This window comes from Octopus bimaculoides, chromosome 7 (assembly GCF_046866305.1).
Source record: "Octopus bimaculoides isolate indiv1 chromosome 7, ASM4686630v1, whole genome shotgun sequence".
Lineage (NCBI taxonomy): Eukaryota > Metazoa > Mollusca > Cephalopoda > Octopoda > Octopodidae > Octopus > Octopus bimaculoides.
The window spans coordinates 81,691,321-81,713,820 of record NC_142934.1 but is presented as its reverse complement, the minus strand read 5'-3'; the positions used below and the strand labels follow the sequence as shown (position 1 = coordinate 81,713,820).

At 35.9% G+C, this 22,500-nt stretch overlaps 1 protein-coding gene across 1 annotated transcript in view; it reads left to right on the top strand.

Moving 5' to 3' along the window:
* The window catches only part of LOC106882032 (uncharacterized), a 48,526-nt gene that overhangs the window by 24,098 nt on the left and 1,928 nt on the right, over positions 1-22,500 (top strand). The window contains exons 10-12 of the mRNA XM_089355571.1: positions 8,742-8,867; positions 11,748-11,915; positions 17,969-18,026. Coding sequence (XP_089211697.1) covers positions 8,742-8,867; positions 11,748-11,915; positions 17,969-18,026 — 352 coding nt within the window. The remainder of the gene's footprint in view (positions 1-8,741; positions 8,868-11,747; positions 11,916-17,968; positions 18,027-22,500) is intronic.

Sequence of the window (22,500 nt, the reverse complement as noted above, 5' to 3'; positions counted from 1 at the left end):
CTATATTCCTCTCTTTCTCTCGTTGATCAACTATTCTACTACTTCCTCTCTTTGTTTCTCCCTCTACCACTCTCTCTCTCTCTCCCCCTTACCCCTGCATGGTCACATGCTTCCGGTCAATAATCCTTTTCTTCCTTGGCTATCGCCGAGCAAACACGCGAACTTACTTCGTCCCCACTTTCAAGTTCGTGCCTCACAGCGTTCATATACACATAATTTTTCACGTCTGGCCGCATGGCCTTTTCCGTTTGTTTTCCTGTCTTGTTTTCTTTTCCGTTTGTTTTCCTGTCTTGTTTTTTGTCCGCCACTACATTCCTCCATGGCACAGGTTTAATTTGTGTATACAAATTTAATTTGCGGGCCATGGGAAGAGCCGTTTTAACGATGCGTCCTGCCCAACTCTTCGAAACGCCGGTGTTAAAACGGGGGTAGCTGATGAAGGAAAATGTTCTCTATGTGGCTTGTGTGTTTTCTGTACTCTGGTTATTATTATTTCTTGTCTACGTTTTGTTTGCAATGTCCTGTACCCAGATATGCACCTATATATACAGGTAGACGTAGGTATGCACACACCTGTACGTATATATGCATATACTCATTTATTATTTGTTTGTATATATATATATATATATATATATATATATATATATATATATATATATATATATATATATATATATATATATATATATATATATATATACATATATATATATATATATATGTATGTATATACACTCATATGCATACACCCTCGCGCGCGCACACATAGACACACGCGTGCACATACACACACACGCGTGCACATACACACATATATACCCTTGTATCATATTCAAAGCAGGGACTTTGTTGCAAGCCTGATAAGCTGTGCTGCTTATCTCGAGATAGCATCTTCTATACACGTATTGTGTTAGAATACACACAGATATATAAGTAGCGGACGAAAATCGACCAACAACGGTGTCGGCATTACTAAATATGTATTTCTACTAATCTGCGCTTCGTCATCACCAATTATCGACTAATAACCACATACGAAGACAAAATCATCCGCTATAAATTTTATAATACAGTGATTGAAAAATCAGTGAAGTTGCAATTAGCTAGCAGGTTGAATTGAAATTTGTTTTGAGCGACAGAAGCAGTAGTAGTTCAAAATGGCAAACTGTGTATTATACTTATAGCAGGTACTTAATTGAAAGGCTTCAATATTTATATCAAGATAGATGTGTTAAAACACACACATACACACACAAATATGTCAGTAACAAACAAAAATCGTCCAGCAGCGGTGGTGGTATTGCTAAATACGTATTTCCTTTTCTCTGAGTTTTGTTAGTAGCAGGTATCCACTGGCAATTGCAGGCCAAGTCTAAACCAGCCACTACCGATATTATGCAAGGGTGGTAGAAAAATTATCGATGCCAAAATTAGCTAGTAGGCTGAATATATCCGCTATGAGCAATAGAAGCAGTGTTAGTTGAAAAATGCAATCTGTGTGTCGTACTTAAAACGGATAAATCGTTAAAAGCCTGATAAACAGAAGTATTCGAGAGAGAGAGAGAGAGAGAGAGAGAGAGAGAGAGAGAGAGAGAAAGAGAGAGAGAGAGAGAGAAAGAGTATCTCTTGTAGACGTGTAATGTTAAACACTACAGAAATATATTAGTAGCAGAAGAAAATCGTCTGTGATACCTCGGATACCGTCAAACCGGCTGCCGTTTAGCTGGCGTTCCATGAAACATCTTCTTAAAATCCAGCATGGAAATGTGACCACTGTCGCTCACCATTTGCACTCCACGGACTATACAGCGCAGCATCTTACTGTATTTAGTTTGATCTCTTCGCAGAGAACAGCGTCTCATCTGTTCTCTCCAAATTCATTCTCTTTGGGTCAATTCACCACACATCTTTCTTTAACGTCTCCTCCAACATACACGCATCCCTCCCACACGCTCAGAAGCCACTTCTCCAATACCCATCACACATCAACACATATTTATATTGACACACACCAATATGCACAGTGACATACACACATATTAGCGGCGAGCTGGCAGAAACGTTAGTACACCGGGCGAAATGCTCAGCAGTATTTCGTCTACCCGCTACGTTCTGAGTTCAAATTCCGCCGAGGTCGACTTTGCCTTTCATCCTTTCGGGGTCGATTAAATAAGTATCAGTTACGCACTGGGGCCGATATAATCGATTTAATCCGTTTGTCTGTCCTTGTTTGTCCCCTCTGTGTGTAGCCCCTTGTGGGTAGTAAAGAAATAACACATATGTATATATCCATATATATATTATGTAAATATATGTATGTACATAAGTATACACATGTATGTATATATGTACATAAAGACCACCCTCCTTCGGTCATGAATGGCCATGAGATTACACCAAGAAAGTTCTCCGAGGCATAATTCCGGGCAAGGTTGTTTATGGAAGACCAGCAATCACCCATGCATACCAGCCTCTCCTCTCCACACCAGCGATGTTATCCAAGCGAAAGGCAAATGGACCGATACAGCTTGGCAGCAGTGACGTCAAAACTCATTTCCAAAGATGAGAGAACTGGAACAACGTGAAAAAGGTGTCCTTCTCATGAGCACAGCCCCCCCCACACACACACACACACATACGAGATGCTTTCTCAAGATGAATGCTGCAGTTTAGAAGGCTTTCAACAGTATACCTACTTTAAGAATGATATACAGAACGCTACTATATATGTATATATATGTGTGTATATATGTGTGTATGAGAGAGAGAGTGCGTGTGTGCGTGTGTGTGTATGTATGGGCGTATATTGTGCGTCTGTGTATGCGTAAACGTTTGTGTGCGTACGTTCGTATATATAAGTATATAATAGGGAAAGCCGAAAAGACTTATGATAAACAGAATTTTTCCGCAACAAAAAAATCAATAGACAATTATGAACACTATTCCTTTTATCTAAGAAGAAAATGTACATTCTCAACATAAATATACACGTAACAGATCTTAACACAAAGGTGCATTTAACCTAAACTTTTCTCCAATGAATAACGCTAAAATTACTCCACCTTCTCCATCATAGTAAAGTAGTCTCTCTTCCATTCGGTAGCGTATTTGTTTCTTTGATATAATCTATTTAATACTATACACAAGTTTTTTGAAAATAGATTTGAAGCGACAAGGTAGGCAGAGCCAAAATAGAGTGAAGGGATTCAGGCAACAATTAATGAATTAAATGGATGCCATCCTGTGTTTCTTATATTATTTTGTATTTATCTCTATGTTTAAGAGAAAAAAAAACATGTATTCTTTAGATTTAAAAGTAATGTTCATAACATGATTTTATATACATATATACGCACACATATATGCACATACTTGAACAAATACAGACCCTTACCGTCAGCACATATGTGTGTGTAAGTGTGTGTGTGTATGCATGCATGTATGAATATATATATGTATATACATATACATACATATATATATATATATATATATATATATATATATATATATATATATATATATATATATATATATAGTGAGGTGTATGCTGCCGTCTACTCTTCAGGCCAAGGATATCTTGATTAAAGTAAAGGTTACATTGTCACAAGGAGGATGCATGGAAGATTCAATCAGATACACACACGTTTGCATAATAATTCTTTAGTGTTGTCATCAGGTTTGAAGTTTCGGCCAACTAAGCCATCATTGGACAACTCTAGTGATGGCGTGGGTGGCCGAAACGTCGATGTGATTGTTAATACCATACTTGTAAAAGAATAAGAAATTTGTAGTCTGCAAAATGTATTGAATAGTCCTCAAGTTTAATGTAAAACTATTTTTGTTATAATATAACAAAAAATAAAACCAGTAATATATACTTGTGCATATGTGTGTGCATGTAGGTATATATGCATGATAAAAAGTCAGGGCAGAATATACTCCTGTTTGCTTGAAAGAGTAGTTAAAACCCTCCAAAACCACGCATTTCTCACTATATATAACCACGCACGGAGAAAATAGCAAATATATTACTCCGAAACTTGCTAAATACAGATAGTAAAATGCAAATGGGAGCATAGATATCGTAGTATCAATTGATTTCGATTTCTTTGTCGAACCAACACATAAAGCTCATCAGCTAGGCTTACTACGAAAACTATTTCAAAAAACATATTTATCTTCCCGTGCGCGTTGTTCAGCTGAAGGCCCCGCGACTTCCAAAGAAACATTAGTGAGCAAGTATAAATTTAAAATTCAAATAAGTTACCATTATCATTATCTATAAAAATAATGATAAAGTGTCCTGCAAACATAACCCAAATATACAAAATATATAATTAAAAAGTCAGGATACAATATGTACCTGTTTCCTTGAACAGGGAGTTAAAACACTCCCAAACCAGGCATTTCTCACTATACATAACGACACACGGAGAATATAGCAAATGTCTATGCTCCCTTTTGTATTTTATCATTTGTATTTTGCAAGTGGGAGGACTTTCGGAGAAATATAATTTCTATATTCTCCGTGCGTGTTTATATATAGTGAGAGATGAATGGTTTTGGAGGGATTTAACTCCCTTTTCAAGCAAACAGCTGTATATTGTACCCTGACTTTTTATTATGTATTTTGCATATTTAGATTATGTTTTCTGGTCACTGTATCATTATTTTTATAGATAATGATAACTTATCTGAATTTTAAATATATATATATATATATATATATATATATATATATATATATATATATATATATATATATATATAGTTGAAATATACAGAAAAACAAAAGGAGACAAGCGGGTGTATTAGTTTGACGCTCTGGAAAGTGGAAAAAATCTTTTATGTTTTGAGCCTATGCTCTTCAACAGAAAGGAATGTCTTTCTCTTCCTCTCTCTCTCTCTCTCTCTCTCTCTCTCTCTCTCTCTCTCTCTCTCTCCTCTTTCTCTCCCATTCTCTGTTAAATGCAACAATTTTTTTCATTCACATTTTCTATATCCTTCTATTAGTCTGCCTCTGTCTTCTTCTGATTCTACTTCTTCGTTGTATCATGTTGGTGCTTCAAGACTAATCTTAACATTCCACTCTCTCATTTTGACTAATTTTAGAACGAACGATGTCACCGAGTTCGCTCGTTCTAAAATTCCTGTCCTTCCTTCGTATTTGCAATAAATAAATTCTATTGGATAGTATTACATGTATCTGCTCGTAGTTCTCTGTTTCCCTATAAGTGAGTTTCGTTGTAATGTTTATAATCTTACTGATACGGCCTCATGAGTAACCCATAGAATTAAAATCTTAGAGCTTTAAATTATCGAAATTATGTTGATTCTAGTCCTGGCTGACAAAAGGTGTTTCCTGCTTAATTGTCCTTTTCCGTTAATCGGTTCCATATCTCATTGTGATTTTCCCTGGACACACACACACACACACACACACACACACACACACATACCACATATTATGTATGTATTTGTATATATTATGGTCAATGGTTTTTGGAAAAACAGAAATAATTATCCTGGAAAGGACATGAGAAAATGGTGTTCGTGCCACAATGATTCTCTTTCTTCCTTTCTTTCTTTCTTTCTTTCTTTCTTTCTTTCTTTCTTTCTCTCTCTCTCTTTCTCTCTCTCTCTCCCTCTCCCTCCCTCCCTCCCTCTTTCTCACTCTCTGTGCTTATATTTGCCTGCTAATTGCTACATAAACGTATGCACGATTGCGAGTGGAAAAGTCTTTTTACTATTTTAGCATGGTATATCGACTTTGTACAAAAAAAAAAAAAGGACCCAATTAATTCTTATTCATACAGTCTGTATTATGCTCTTTATTTATATCTATATTTTATTGGAGCTCCGTGCTTATTTGTATTTCAATAATTCTTTCCTACAATATTATTGCTAAGTGCTAACTGATTTATTTTTCCGTATTTATATTTGTTTTTACGTTTATAATGGCGTTTTCAGTCAAAGTCGATGCTGATTAAGAAGCTACTTTAAAATATATTATCAATGTCCATTCAATTAGTTTCAAGTAGTATAGTAACTATTATATATCTGAAAGAATCTATGCTATTATATATGCGATTCACATACAAAACCAGTTGAAAGACATCAAAACGTTTAATCAAAAGAGCTAAGCTAAAATTATCGTTAATCATCTATAAGTATCTTCGTATTTAATAGCATTTAATGAAACATTTGTATTAAGATATAAAAGACATAATTACATAAATGTTTAGTTATTACCTTTCACCGCAGTGGAGGCGCAATGGCCAAGTGGTTAGGGCAGCGGACTCGCGGTCATAGGATCGCGGTTTCGATTCCCAGACTGGGCGTTTGACTGCAACCATGCTGGAGCACCGCCTTTATTCGAGCAAATCGACCCCAGGACTTATTCTTTGTAAGCCTAGTACTTACTCTATCGGTCACTTTTTACCGAACCGCTAAGTTACAGGGACGTAAACACACCAGCATTGTTGGGGGACAAACACAGAAACACACACACACACACACATATATATATATATATATATACGACGGGCTTCTTTCAGTTTCCCTCTACCAAATCCACTCACAATTATTTGGTCGGCCCGAGGCTATAGTAGAAGACACTTTCCCAAGGTGCCACGCAGTGGGACTGAGCCCGGAACCATGTGGTTGGTAAGCAAGCTACTTACCACACAGCCACTCCTGCGCCTATATATACACACACACACACATATACATGCATACATACATACGACGGTTTATTTCAATTTCCATCTAAGTAGTCCACTCTCGAAGGTTTGGTCGGCCTGAGAGTATAATAGAAGACACTTGTCCAAGGTGCTACGCAGCGGAATTGAACCCGGAACACTTTGGTTGGAAAGCAAGCTTGTTACCACACAGCCACGTCTGCGCCTGCGACAATTTTCTTGCTGAATATTTTATCCAAGATCAAATTGTTAGATATTCTACCCAAATACATACCTGCGTTTTCCATGTACAAATTATGAGGCTTTTGAAGAAGTGGGGAATTCCAACCACGTTTCGTGGTTCGTTACCTCAACAGCTCCTTTAAGGGACCCAGTGGCTAAAGACATCATCAGGAGGAACCACGTCCGTTTTCAGCCCCTAATCCTCTACGTGGTGGAGTAGGGGCTGAAACCGGACGTAGTTCCTCCTGATGATGTCTTTGGACATTGGATCCTATAAAGTTGAATCCTATTAAGTAGAACTTATTTTTGCTGTAATAAATCTGGAATATTGTATTTAACTCGAAGCAAAACCTTGTTTATAGATATGAGATATATTGTTAGATACGAGTGCTTGTATATTCTTTTATTCTTTTATTCTTTTACTTGTTTCAGTCATTTGACTGCAGCCATGCTGGGGCACAGCCTTTGGTAAAACAAATCGACCCCAGGACTTATTCTTTGTAAGACTAGTACTTATTCTATCGGTATCTTTTGCTGTAAACACACCAGCATCGGTTGTCAAGCGATGTTGGAAGGACAAACACACACAAACACACACATGCACACATGCACACATACATACATGCATACTTATATACATACATACATACATACATACATATACGACGGGATTCTTTCAGTTTCCATCTACCAATTCCACTCACAAGGCTTTGGTCGGCCTTAGGTAGAAGACACTTGCCCAAGGTGCCCCGCAGTGGGACTGAACCCAAAACCATGTGGTTGGTAAGCAAGCTACCTACCACACAGCCGCCCCTGCGCCTGTAAAAACAAATTCTATATATCAGGCAAATTTTGAGATAGCGGATTATTTATGTACATAGACATATAAATATGCAAGTGCATACAGATAAATATATGCATTGTTCCCTCCTACTGCTTGACAACCGGTGTTGGTTTGTTTACATCCCCAAAACTTAGAGGTTCGGCAAAAAAGACCGACAGAATAAGTACCAGGCTTTAAAAAATAAACAAGTACTGGGGAGTCGATTCATTCAACTAAAAGTTGTTCAAGGCGGTACCCCAGCATGGCCGTAGTGTAATTGACTGAAACAAATAAAAGAAAAAGATGAAAGATGAACGATAACAGATAATAGTGAAACGGAACAACTTTAAGTGGGTATTGAACCTTTGCTTTCAACCTCGTTGTTCGGGGCTTTACCTGTTAGACTACTTTGTTGCTGTGGTTATAATTTAGGCCCAGTTCAAACCTCATCGCATAGGTCGATAATTATAGCCATTCCAACCATGTTTGTTCCGTTTTTATAGTTTAGGGGTACGTAGATCTACACCCGTGGGTTTTATCAGGGTCTCATATGACCTTTAGTGGTCCATATAAGATTTTGTTGCGCAATAAAATTGGTTATACATCTACAATACATAAAATATATCAACAATATTTTATACAATCCCCAAAAATATTCTGTTATAAAATATAAAAAGATTTTTAAACATCAAGTGGCTACGGGGTTCTATTAGAACAAAATAGGAATAAAAGAGTTCCACAGGCAAAAAAAAATGATTGCGAACCTTTGGATTACACTGTCCATTATGTCTTTTGTCATAATATAAGACAGTAAAGTGCGATTCTGGATCGTTGGTCACGTAGAGCTATCGCCACTCGTTTGAGATTCTATGTTGTTATGATTGAAGTAAAAATCAGCAGTTTTTTTGTTGTTCTTTTATATATCTAAATAAATAAATAAATAAAATTAAAATTAAACCCGGGACTATTGCAATTGGATGTATTTTCAGAGAAGATAGCATTGCATTGGCAATTCTGAGACTTGTGGAACAAGAGAAATCCATCATTGAGGGAGCTGGTGCTGTTGGATTAGCCGCACTCTTGGAAGATTCCTGTCCTGAGCTCCAAGGTAAAAAGTGAGTTAAATTCATATTTATTATAATAGTTAAAAGCGGTTACATTAGCAAATCACCCCCCACCACCAGATGATGAATTTTTAAGTAGTTGTTTATATCAATAAGCCCAACTTACACAGAGTACAAATGGCAAAAAAAAAAAAAAAAAAATTAAAGGGGTGAAAGAAGGCGTTATAATCCCAACAGCTATTTCTAAAGGCTCGGAGATCCATAATAATGTTGGTAGATGTGGTTCATCAAAATATATAATAATAGTATATAATATAATATATAATAACAATATAATATAATAATAAATAATGAAGGAAATTGTTGTATACAGTTCTCAGATGCACTACAACTAAAAAAAAAAAGTGGTGGCATCAGGTGTACTGTTGGCGGATTTTAGGAAGCATGGAAGTTTTGAAAGATGTAATGTCTCGGCAGCTAACAACTGACGCGGACTCCATGCTTCAGCAATTCTGAGCGTGAAAAGATGTTTCCAAAAGTTGTGGGTGCTGTGTTGTTTTTTGCTTTTATAAGCATGTCTGCGAGTGTTTATCATCTGGAATTCAAAAAGGTGCTCAAGTGTGTTGTTGGAAAGCTGGTGGATAATCTTGTGGATGTCTACCAAGTCAGTTGCAAGACGTCTGAGCTTCAATGTATCCATGCCCAGGGAAGCAAGACGTTCCCTCCCGTTCGGTACACTGTATATTTATTATGGTAGTTTTGACTTTAAGAGTCCCTCATAACGTGAGGCATTTACGCGTAGTAATGCCTTTAATATGAAAAAGTAAATAAATAAAAAATAACATACATACATACACAAACGGACGTAATACTATCTGTATTTATCACTCTGAAGGTTATATTTGATTCTTGGGGGCAGGTAGTGCAAATTTCTTACTAACTATGCAATGAGGGGAAACCTACGCGTGTTTTCCAGATAGAAGTAGGTCAAAAGTAAATATGTCAGCATTATATATAAGTATGTCTGTGTGTGTGTGTGCGTACGTGCTTGCGTGCGTGCGTGCGTGCGTGTGTGTGTGTGTGTGCGTACAAATTTATACTTATACACACACACATACACACACACACTCTCTCTCTCTCACACATACACATACACAAACATACACACATACATATATGCACATGCATACACACTCATACATATACCCATGTCTATATGTGGTATATGTGGATGTATGTGTGCATATGTATGTATGTGTGTAATGTATGCATGTGTGTGTGTATACAAACACACACAGAAACACACACAAACACACACACATTAATATGTGTGTGTGTGTGAGTGTGTGTGTGTTTGTGTGTTTGTGTGTGTGTATAGGGAGAGAGAAGGAACAGGGTGAAATACGGGTAGTTAGATAATAAAATAATAGTCCAAAGAAAGGAATCAAAATATGTTAATTCGTATAACTTATATAATGGATAGCATAATAAAACTACGCTAGTGCTATACATGTGTATGCTTGTTTGTTTGCTTCTGTGTGTGTGTGTGTGTGTGTGTGTGTGTGTGTGTGTGTGTGTGTGTGTGTGTGCGTGTGTGTGCGTGTGCATGAATGCGTGTATGCGTCATACAGTTTTGATTGTAGCCGATGAAGCTCACAAATTATTACACAGAGTTTCATGTGGTCGATCATCAGACAGTAGAAGACTTTTCGAACAATATAATGTTTATGAATGTTCATAAATGGTGCCGTGATAATTGTTTGGTGATTCATCAAATATTTACTTAAAGCTAATGGGATAGGATATGGCTTTTCAAAGTTAATAAATTAATAAATGGCCGTATCCGGAGAAATGACAAGAACATTAAAAACGAGTAAAAGTTACATAAAGCTGAAGAACATAATTGCTAAATTCACAGTATAATATCTATAATAATTGCAGTAAAGGAAAAACATCGTTTTCAGAATTCAAACTTGGAGAAAAATAATTCGTAAAAGAATAAACTACAAAAATGTCATTAAAAAATAGAAACAAAGGCGAATGTGTGATACAAAAATAAATGAATAAATGAATGTATAAATAAATAAATGACTAGATAAATATAAGTTTGTTACAGCAAAATTGGGGAGAAAGAAGGAAAGGAAAGAAAGAGAATAATGTAATGATGGAAAAGAAAACGGTGGTGGCTGGCTAAATCAATATACTATAAGCTACACACACACACATGCACGCGTACACATACACTCGCAAACACATATACACACACAAATATATACATACTTAAATGATAAACTTCTGGAAAGTTTTACAGATTTTTACAGTTCCAGTGACGGACCGGATCTGTAGTCTTAGCTTTCTCCTTTCTGGTTTTGAGAAGCCTAATTAATCAAGATTGGTATTTAGGCAGTATGCATGTATGTATGGTGAAGGCGCATTGTTTAATGGTCAGGGCATTCGGCTCGCGACTGTAAGGTCGTGAGTTCAGTTCCCGGCGACACGTTGTGTTCTTGAGCAAGATACTTTATTTCACGTTGCTCCAGTCCACTCAGCTGGCAAAAATGAGTTGCACCTGTATTTCAAAGGGCCGGCCTTGTCACGCTATGTGTCACGCTGAGTCTCCTTGAGAACTACGTTAGGGGTACACATGTCTGTGGATTGCTCAGTCACTTGCACGTTAATTAACGAGCAAGCTGTTCCGTTGATCGTATCAGCTGGGACCTTCGTCGTCGTAACCGTCAGACTGCCCCTCCTCCATGTATGTATGTATGTATGTATGTATGTATGTATGTATGTATGCATGCATGTATGTATCCGTGTGTGTGTATGTATGTATGTATTCGTGTGTATATGTGTGTATACATGTACGCATACATACACATATGTGGGTGTGCGTTGCGTATATTTATGTATATTGTATATATTTCTCCCCAGAGTGGTTGTAACATTATGTGGTGGAAACATCGATACTCCCGCGTTGGGAAAGGTTCTTGACCGTGGTCTTGTGGCTGATAAACGTCTCATAAAATTCGTTGCTGTTATTAGCGATAAACCTGGAGGATTATCAGATTTTACCACATTAATCTCTTCAATCGGCATCACGTAAGTCCATTACTTTTATTTCTCTTATACTCATCTATCAACTCCATAAACCAGAGTAAAGTAAGCAGAAGTGTTAAGATATCAGCTTCAAATTTTGGCACAAGGCCAGCAATTTCTAATAAGCAGATAAATCAATTACATCGACCCCAATGTTCAACCGATACTTATTTTATCGACTCCGAAAGCATGAATGGCAAAGTGGACCCCGACGGCATTTGAGCTCAGAATGTAAAGCCAGAAGCCTTACTGCCAAGCATTTTTTTCAGCGTGGTACCGATTTTGCCAGCTCCCCGCCCTAAAGAGTTACTAAAATATTGGGCAAACAAACGATCGGCCTTATTTTGCCCAATCTAGATAGCTAAGCAGGTGAGAGACATTATCGTCTTAGTCATCTCTTCACACCTCTCTTACAATAAAGAGTCGTAACTTCAAATCTCTCCAAATTTACACGCAGTTGTCCTGCAGCTACACGGAATAAAAACGTTATATACAACGCACGGATGATAAATTGTCGATTGTAGAAATTGTGAGGCTTTTATCAACTATCGAATTTCATCTAAATTTACCATTCATAAAGCAAAATATGCTTTCAAGTGTAGAACAAGAACAATCTGTAATCCCCCCTACCTTGTAAAATGTAGCATGTTCTGGATCGTTACCAAAAGAAACTCTACCATCATTGCTGAAACAGCCCATCATCTACTACTCGAATCATACCAGATAACTCATTCATAAATTGGTCCATGAGTTTATTTTTAATTGCTAGCATAAAATCGAAATGAGTCAGCTTATTGAGTAAGGCATTATTATTTACAACTTAAGGCTGGATTATTTTATGCGCAACTACATTGTCTCCCGAGACAAAAGGATGCCAACAATATATATATATATATATATATATATATATATATATATATATATATATATATATATATATATATATATATATATATAAATAAGGATAAGATCGATATTTAAAATATTGATCTTATCAAGTGGTCAGCATGGGAATAAAAATCATCAAAGGTAATAATTATTTAAAATTATAATACAGGGTATCAAGAGATACCACCACGCTGAAAAAATAGCAGTCAAATCCTGACTCTAAAAACCACAATAACATTTTATATATATATATGTGTGTGTATTTTTGTCAAGGACATATTTTCTTTTTTAAGGTAGTAGCTGACTTTGACGCTGAGTCGTCGGGCCTTTTTACTATAAATGTTTCCCCCGCCATATCGAGTTCCTGCGCTTGAGTTAAAATCGTATCCCAGTCGTCTTCTCTTTCCATTACACATGTATGTATGTATGTGTGTATGTATGTATGTATGTTTGTATGTATGTATGTATGTGTGTATGTATGTATGTATGTTTGTATGTATGTATGTATGTATGTATGTATGTGTGTATATGTATGTTTGTGTGTATGTATATATATATATATATATATATATATATATATATATATATATATATATATATATATATATATATATATATATATATCAACGAAGAACACAGAAAAAAACACACACGAGGACGTGGTACATGTAAAGTATTAACAGACGCTCAGGAAAGGAAAGAAAGGTGGTTTTAGGTTGGCCAGAAGTCATCCGACAGTAAATGAAACTTCCATAAATACAATCTGTAATTCTGTATTGATTCGAATAGAAAAATGTTTCGCTTAAGAAGGACTTCATGTTGAACTATTTTCATGATGTTTCATATTTAGATGCATTTATCAAATTCATTCAGTTATTAAATATAAATAAATCTTGGAATTAAATGGTTTTGATTTACCGTCAGGTGACTTTTGGCCAACCCTGTATATATTTTTGTTTGTATGTGTGTGTGTTTAATTTTTAAAGGGTTAAGAATCCATACAAATCAAAGGTTGGACGTAAAATGTAAAAGTGGAAACATCACTAAAGTACGTTTAAAGATTCTTTTTACCATTTTTCTTTAATCGCGTGGAGTGACATTGGTAAAATTTTACCTGTTTCGATATATATCTCCATATTAGAAATTAGAAATCAAGAATTAAGAAATACGAATGAAAAACTAGAAATTAAAACAATTTGTTCACATATTCTACGCTTAGTTAAGGACATATCCTCAACAATTCCGTAGCTCGAGCGGTCCATGGTTTCCAGGACCATGACCTAAATGACCTTTCCATGTGGGTGCTATTACGTTAGTCATGGCCTGGGCTGATAATGGTCGTAATCAATGAAACTTATCTAACATTACAAATTTTACTTAATGATTATATAGACATTTGAATGTAAAGCACATCAAGTGCAAGGGAGACAATTTATCATGAGTTATTTCCCTTGCGTCACAAATTTTCATGTTATTTCTTTTGATGGATGTAACTACTGAAGATAATAGATATGGTAGCATATAATTTTCTTAAATTTTTGATACAGTTGTAAGTTATTTCAGAAAAATTATATTTACGGACAGTGTTTATTGCCTTTCTAGGGAAGTGTTCAGTTGTTTAACCCCGAGCCGCTTCGATATTTAAGTCATCCTTTCTTTGAGGCAACGTATATCTCGGAATACATTTCTCAGTGAATCCTAATATTTATATACGCCCAAAAGTGATTTGAACGAGAGTTGGTTGCTACCTCGAGCTGATCGATCGAGTACCTCAACGATATTCTCATTAGGCCGTGTTTATTAATTGCTTTCGTTGGCTAGCCGCAGGATGGTACTAATTGATAACATGGATTGCAGCGAAGATCTACCAGTGTTTTTCCACCCTTGTTTTTCTAGGACTACATTATCCAATTTAAATGTGTTTGTGTGTTTTTCCTTCTATCACTTTTACCCAGTATGGACACACAGTTAGACACATGTACGAATGACTTTTCTACATAAGTGCTCAATCGTTTAACCCCGAGCCGGTCTATTCAATATTCAAGTCATTCTTTCTTTGAGGTAACGCGTAACTCGGAATACATTTCTCCGTTCATTCTGGCTTTGAGAAGCGTAATTTCTCAAGATTGGCATTTAGGCAGTGTGCTACATATCCCAGTAACCCAGTAATTACAGGTATAAACCTGAACTTGTAATCTGGATACAGTAACTGTAGATTCCTCAAAAATTCAGCGTAGGCATTTTCTTTTTCGCTGATCTTCAGCTAAGTGTGTGTGTGTGTGTGTATGTGTGTGTGTGTGTGTGTGTGTGTGTGTGTGTGTGTGTGTGTGTGTGTGTGTGTGTGTGTGTGTGTGTGTGTGTGTAGGATAAAAACAACAAGGTATAAATATCACAGACAATTCATAATTTATAGTATGAACTACTAATTAATTTATGAACTCTCTGTGAAATTCATTGTCTTCTGATTACTATTCTAAATATCGTTGCTCTCAAGGATTGATTAATCGAATTATAACTTTTCGCATGATACCGGATTCAGTCCCACTGCGTGGTACCTTGGGCAAGTGTTTGTATATATATATTTTGTGTGTCCATCTTTGTGTCTATGTTTGTCCCCTACCATCGCTCGACGATCGATGTTGGTGTGTTTAGGTCCCCGTAATTTAGTGTTTCGGCCAAAGAGACCGATATAATAAATACTAGGTTTACAAAGAATAAGGCCTGGGGCGATTTCTTCGACTAAAAATCCCTTTAAGGCGGTGTTCCAGCAAGAACGCAGTCAAACGACTCAAAGAAGTAAAATGATTAAAGAATAAAAGAGTATGCTATAATATTTCGATTCAAGGAGTGAATGCAAGAAATAGCAAACAAGTTTCTGTTATATTACACTCTAACATATTTTTAAAATGAAGGAATGTATGTCATAAAAAGTACGCGGCTTTCTTTGAAATCGACAGCGTACCGTTTAATATCGTAATTCAATATGGAGGCAGTTCATCTTTTCAAATGTCTGAACTAACAGCACGCTATAAGAATATAATATAATTAACTGAGGGTTCCACATGCATTTATTAATTTTACTTAAGGTATTCGCTCCCTATGAAGCATAGGCGATCGGTGAATTTTCTCAACTTTTCTGTTCTTTGAGAAAAGGCCTTCTTCTCCCAGGTCTGGTTGGTGTTGAATTGTCATTGATGCTTCTGTAACTTTTCTTCTTTCTGGGTAGAGATGATGGCCCTACACAAAACCATTTCCATCTCCGGAAAAAGTTGATCTATATTACTTTGGGTGGTCAAACAAAGAGCTTCCGCTCCGCTGGCATAGGCTCAGAGCCACTGCGGTTCCACAACAAGGACCGAACTTTATGGTAGACAGGCATGTATACACTTAATGTAAACCTCGAGCAAAATCAACATGATACTGTTTAACAAGCTGATCCATTGGATTATATCTATGTCTACCAGATGAGCTTCTACATAGTTTCCATTTATACAATTCCACTCACACAGATTGATAAAATGGCATGTGTCTACGGTAAAAGGCACTTGCTCAAGATTACGCGAAGTGGAGGCGGGGTCGAATTTGAAACCACATGGTTGCAAATTAAACGTCTTAACCACTCTGTTATAATCTAATACGTGGTCTGATCAAAAAGTATCAGGACTGTTACTACGATAAAGGAGCTAAAGTACGCAGAGTAAAGCCGCTTGGCACAGATTGAGCTTGAACTGATTGATCTTGAACTGATTGATCTTAAGCAGATTGATCTTGATGCAGATTGATCCTGAACAGATTAATCGTGATACAGATTGATCTTGAACAGATTGATCTTGAACAGATTGATCTTGAACAGATTGATCTTGAACAGATTGATCTTGAACAGATTGATCTTGAACAGATTGATCTTGAACAGACTGATCTTGAACAGATTGATCTTGAACAGATTGATCTTGAACAGATTGATCTTGAACTCTGTACACACTAAATTATAACGTTCTTGCATTATTTATAGCAGTGCTTGGGAGTAAAGTGTGTTGAGTGTGGTCGTCTGAAAAAGAAAATCAGGTTTCATCTGTACAGGATCTCTTTGTGTCGGGAAAGACGAAAGCTTTTTGAAAACTATATCAGGCAACAAATCGTGGGTCTATGGCTAACACTCCGAAACCAAGGCTCAGTCTCAGCAGTAGAAAACCCTCAACAAGATTTCAAGTCGCCGAGGAAATTCAAGAGAATGCGATAAGACAGCAGCTTGCTATCCATAAAAAAAAGAGTTCCAGGAAACGACGCTTGATAACGTATATATCAGCAGATGTATATTTGGTAATATTGAGTAAAAGATGTGCGGAGTACGGTTATGATGCCTTTGATTGCTATTTTGCACGGCCAAGGTTGTCTAATTGATAAGCAACAACAAAGGTTATAGCTGTGACCTCACTATTATACGTTTTAAACGTTTGCCAAGAGTCAGAACACGTGTGTTTATGAATGTTCATTCGACAACGTAAAATATTACGTATTGAAGATAACAGCCCGAAAGGAATCTACATCTCCAACTGTATACGGAAAAAATCTTACGAAATAGTTTGTAGCTGATGTTGAACCTCCTGGTTATTTAAAGACGTTTTCACGAGATAGGTTTTTGCTCTCGAAATGGCTATTACTGTGTACGTAAATTTCTCGATTCCTAAACTACCAACGTTTTATGAATAAAGAACATACATTCCATGAATTTTCTCCAGTTTGTTATTAATCTTTAATTGTTATGAAATGTCTCTCTTTAAAATACATCTAATTAATACGTTACAGGTTAAATCATGCTGAAGTTTTCTAAAAAGAATGAAATATTGCTATACACGATTACAGTCAAGTAGTAACTTTAAGAACTTCGTAGCAGATAAAAAGAAAAATTAAATATATGAACTCTATATACCTTCTTCCCCATACTTTTTACTTTCAATTTCAAAATTCTAATTCTATCACGTGTTGTGTGGGGATAGTTATCTCCCCCGTATTAAGTCGATAGATGGAGGGTGTCACGTGTAAGAATAAAATAGTACTATGGTACTTTGTAAGCATTCCATTATATTTTCAAAAGTAGATATCAATTCCTTCTTTCTCTTGTTTTATGCAATTTCTAGTTTATTATTTATTCATTTATTCATTTTTAGTATCAAGGATATCTTTCATGAACGAGCATGGTTGAATGGTGATGTATTTTCCGTCAAGGTAAGAACAGAATTATTACAAAACCAATAAAGTACGTGAGCTAACAGAATCTTTAGCACGCGGAATAAAGTGCCTATCAGCATTTCACCTGTCTTTCTGAGTTCAAATTTCACCGAGCACCATTTCACCTTTTATCCATTGGGGGTCAATAACATAAACAGTCGTCGAATACTGGTTTCAATGTTATCGACCGACCATATCCTAAACATTTAGGTCTTGTGCCTATAGTAGAAAAAATTCGGTTTATTAGATTGTTATTATCATAGAAAAAAAGCATAGATTTAGTCTTATTCCTGGTAGGATTTAGGTAGTAACGGATGACTACCTGTAACATTAGGCTTCCACACGTTTCCAGAAGTCTTTCAAGTGCTTAGATCCCTCGTGATAATCCTTGCTCTCTTTAAGAGGCAAACTTTCTGTAGGAGCTCTACCGGGCGTTCTATTTCAATCTCTTTCCGCCAATTGTTTATATCTTGGCTTTATTATTATTATTATTATCATTATTATTATTATTATTATTATTCAGTAGTTTTATTTTTATAACGTGCTTTCACTTCACTACCGAGCGCAGCTCTGTGCGCCTTGGGTATGTGCTGTGGTTTGCTGTGGTGCTCTTATGTTTACTGTATTGAAAGTGTTTTGCGTAGAATGTGTGCAGTACCCAGTAGTGCAATTTTCTGTATGTTATATATATTTGTAAGTCCTGGTGTTTTTGTTATGTATTTGTCTGAATATTTTTTTTATTATACCTAAGGCACCTACTATGATAGGAATTGTTTCTGTTTTTAGATTCCACATTCGAGTTATCTCTATTTCCAGGTCTTTGTATTTTGAAAGTTTTTCCATTTCTTTTAGAGAAACGTTGTCATCTGCTGGTATTGAAACATCAATTAGAAGGCATTTTTTTCCTTCATGATCTTTGACAACTATATCTGGTCTATTTGCCTTAATTTCTCTATCTGTGTGTATTGGCATATCCCAGAGTATGGTTGTTTTCTCGTTTTCTGTGACCTTTTCTGGCGTGTGTTTATACCATCTTTTTTCTGTTGCTATTCCATAATGTTGGCATAGCTTCCAGTGTATATAGGTCCCAGCTCTGTCGTGTCTGTGAATATATTCCTTCTTAGCCAGGACTGGGCAGCCAGAGATAATATGATTTATTGTTTCTTATTAGGCTTCCACACGTTTCCAGAAGTCTTTCAAATTATTATTATTATTATTATTATTATTATTATTATTATTATTATTATTATTATTATTATTATTATTATTATTATTATTATCATTATTATTGTTCAGTAGTTTTATTTTTATAACGTGCTTTCACTTCACTACCGAGCGCAGCTCTGTGTGCCTTGGGTATGTGCTGTGGTTTGCTGTGATGCTCTTATGGTTACTGTATTGAAAGTGTTTTGCTATAGGATGTGTTCAGTACCCAGTAGTGCAATTTTCTGTATGTTATATATATTTGTAAGTCCTGGTGTTTTCGTTATGTATTTGTCTGAATATTTTTTTTATTATACCTAAGGCACCTACTATGATAGGATTGTTTCTGTTTTTAGATTCCACATTCGAGTTACCTCTATTTCCAGGTCTTTGTATTTTGAAAGTTTTTCCATTTCTTTTAGGGAAACGTTGTCATCTGCTGGTATTGATACATCAATTAGAAAGCATTTTTTTTCTTCATGATCTTTGACAACTATATCTGGTCTATTTGCCTTAGTTTCTCTATCTGTGTGTATTGGCATATCCCAGAGTATGGTTGCTTTCTCGTTTTCTGTGACCTTTTCTGGCGTGTGTTTATACCATCTTTTTTCTGTTGTTATCCCATAGTGTTGGCATAGCTTCCAGTGTATATAGGTCGCAGCCAGAGATAATATGATTTATTGTTTCTTGTCCATCTCCACATATTCTACAGTTACTTGTTATGTTTCTTTTCATTATATGTTTTTGGTAATTTCTGGTGAGGAGGCTTTGGTCTTGTGCAGCAATTAAAAATCCTTCAGTCTCTGCTTTGAGTCCAGAGCTTCTCAACCATTGCTGGGATTTTTCTCTGTCTATTTCTTTTGCATTTAGCTTAGCCCAGTATTTACCATGTAGGGGCTTTTCTTGCCATCGTTTTATCATGGTCCGTTGCTGTTCTAGTTTTAGTTTGGATTTCATTTGTTTTATAGCTTTTGTTGTTTCTTCTTCTTCTTCTTCGTATTTGTTAGGTAGTATGATTTCTTGTTTGTATTTGTCAGCTTCCTTAAATACTGAAAACAGATTTTTTGTTTTGCTCGTGTTTTATGGCTATTTGTATTAGTTTTCCTTGCTTCTGGAGTAGGTATTTTTGCAGTCCTATGGTGGTTATTTTATAATAGTTTTCCAGCTGTATAAGACCCCTGCCACCTTCTATACGTTGTATATAGCCTTTCTATGTCAGATTTTGGGTGGTGCATCCTAGATACTGTCATTATTTTTCTTGATTTCCTGTCTATTTTGGTTAGTTCATTTAGTGTCCAGTTAAGGATATTGTAGCTGTAACTTATAACTGGGACAGTTATTATTGTTATTATTATTATTATTATTATTATTATTATTATTATTATTATTATTATTATTATTATTATTGTCGTCATCATCATCATCATCATCATCATCATCATTATTATTGCTGTTGTTGTTGTTGTTATCTTCGTCTTTCACTTTGTCTCCATTTCTTGATGAGTGTCTTCCCGATACCTAGGGCGAAGAAACTCACTGTATACATTGGTAAGCCATTTAAATAAACACACCAGATTGTTCACTTACAAAGTCATGTGGTAGAATAACAGAGTAAGAAAGAAAGAAGCAGAAAGGAAAGACGAAAAAATTCTTAAATAGAGCAAAAATGAGAAAAAAAGAAACCAAGGAAAATAAAGAGGGGAAAAAATGGAAAGAAAATTCACAGTGTAGATACAAGCCAACTCTGTCATGGCTGGATTATTATTATTATTGTTGTTATTGTTGTTGCTGTTGTTATTGTTTTTATTTTGTTGTTATTATTATTATTATCATTATTATTATTATTATTATTATCATTATTATTATTATTATTATTATTATTATTATTATTATTATTATTATTATTATTATTGTTGTTATTATTAAGGCGGCGAGCTGGCAGAATCGTTAGCACGCCGGGCGAATTGCTTTGCGGTATTTCGTCTGCCGCTACGTTCTGAATTCAAATTCCGCCATGGTCGACTGCTAAGGAATTTATAGATAACATCTTGTTACGTGTATTTAACTCGAATTTTGCTCGAACTCTCCTGCAACATTACTTCCAGATCTTCTCTTTCATCCTTTAGGAGTCGATAAAATAAGTACCAGTTGAACACTGGGGTCGATGTAATCGACTCATTCCATTCCCCAAAATGGCTGACCTTGTGGGAAAATTTGAAACTATTATTATTATTATTATCATCATCATCATCATCATCATCATCATCATCATCATCATCATCATCATTTTCATTATTATCTTTCAATTCTGCTTCCATTTCTTGCCAAATGTCTTCCTGGCACCTAGGGCAGAGAAACGCACTGTATACATTTGTAAGCCATTAAAATAAACACACCAAATTGTTTATTTACAAAGTCATGTGACAGAGAAAAAGAGAAAGAAAGACAGAGAGAAAAAGGAAAAAATAAAAAAGTAAACATAAGAATAAAGGGTAAAAGGGAGAGAAAATTCACAGCGACAATGCTCTTCTTAGGACGTATGACGAACTAGTTACGACAATATTTTACACTTCTTGCAAGGATGGTAAGCCAGGGATTATTCTTAAATAATGTCCAGTTCTTTATTTGATCATTCCAACTGCTCCTACAATCACTGGTGTTGTAACCGTCTTGAGATGTCACATCTTTTCGATTCCAATGAGCAAATCTTTATATTTTCTGAGCTTATCAAATTCTTTTGCCGTGATATTATAATCACAGGGTATGATCAAGTCAGTTGTTTTGGTCTTTCACAACAATATCTGGTTTATTTGCTTTGATGTTCCGGTCTGTACATACTGGAAAGTCTCAAAGAATCGCTTCATTTTCTGCTTTAGAGTGGTGCTTGTACGATTCGTCAGTAGTTTTGATTTTATAACGGCGACACGTTATCCAATGTAGATACTGATCATTTCTGTCATGTCTTGATATGTATTCTACAGGTGCTAAAACTTGACAGCCAGAGATTAGGTGAGCCACTCTTTCAATCCCATCGAGCTGTATCGGCACTTTGGATCTACATCGTTTTTCACCACATTGGCTTGATAGTTCCAGCTCAATAAACTCTGATCTTGAGCAGCGAAGATAAAGCCTTCACTCTCTGCCTTTAGCCCTGAGCTCCGTAACCATTGACGGGTATGCTTCTTGTCTACATCAGCTTGTTTGCAACGGGCCACATATTTGCCATGCAGAGGTTTTTGTTCCCACCTATCAGCCAAATTCCATCCCA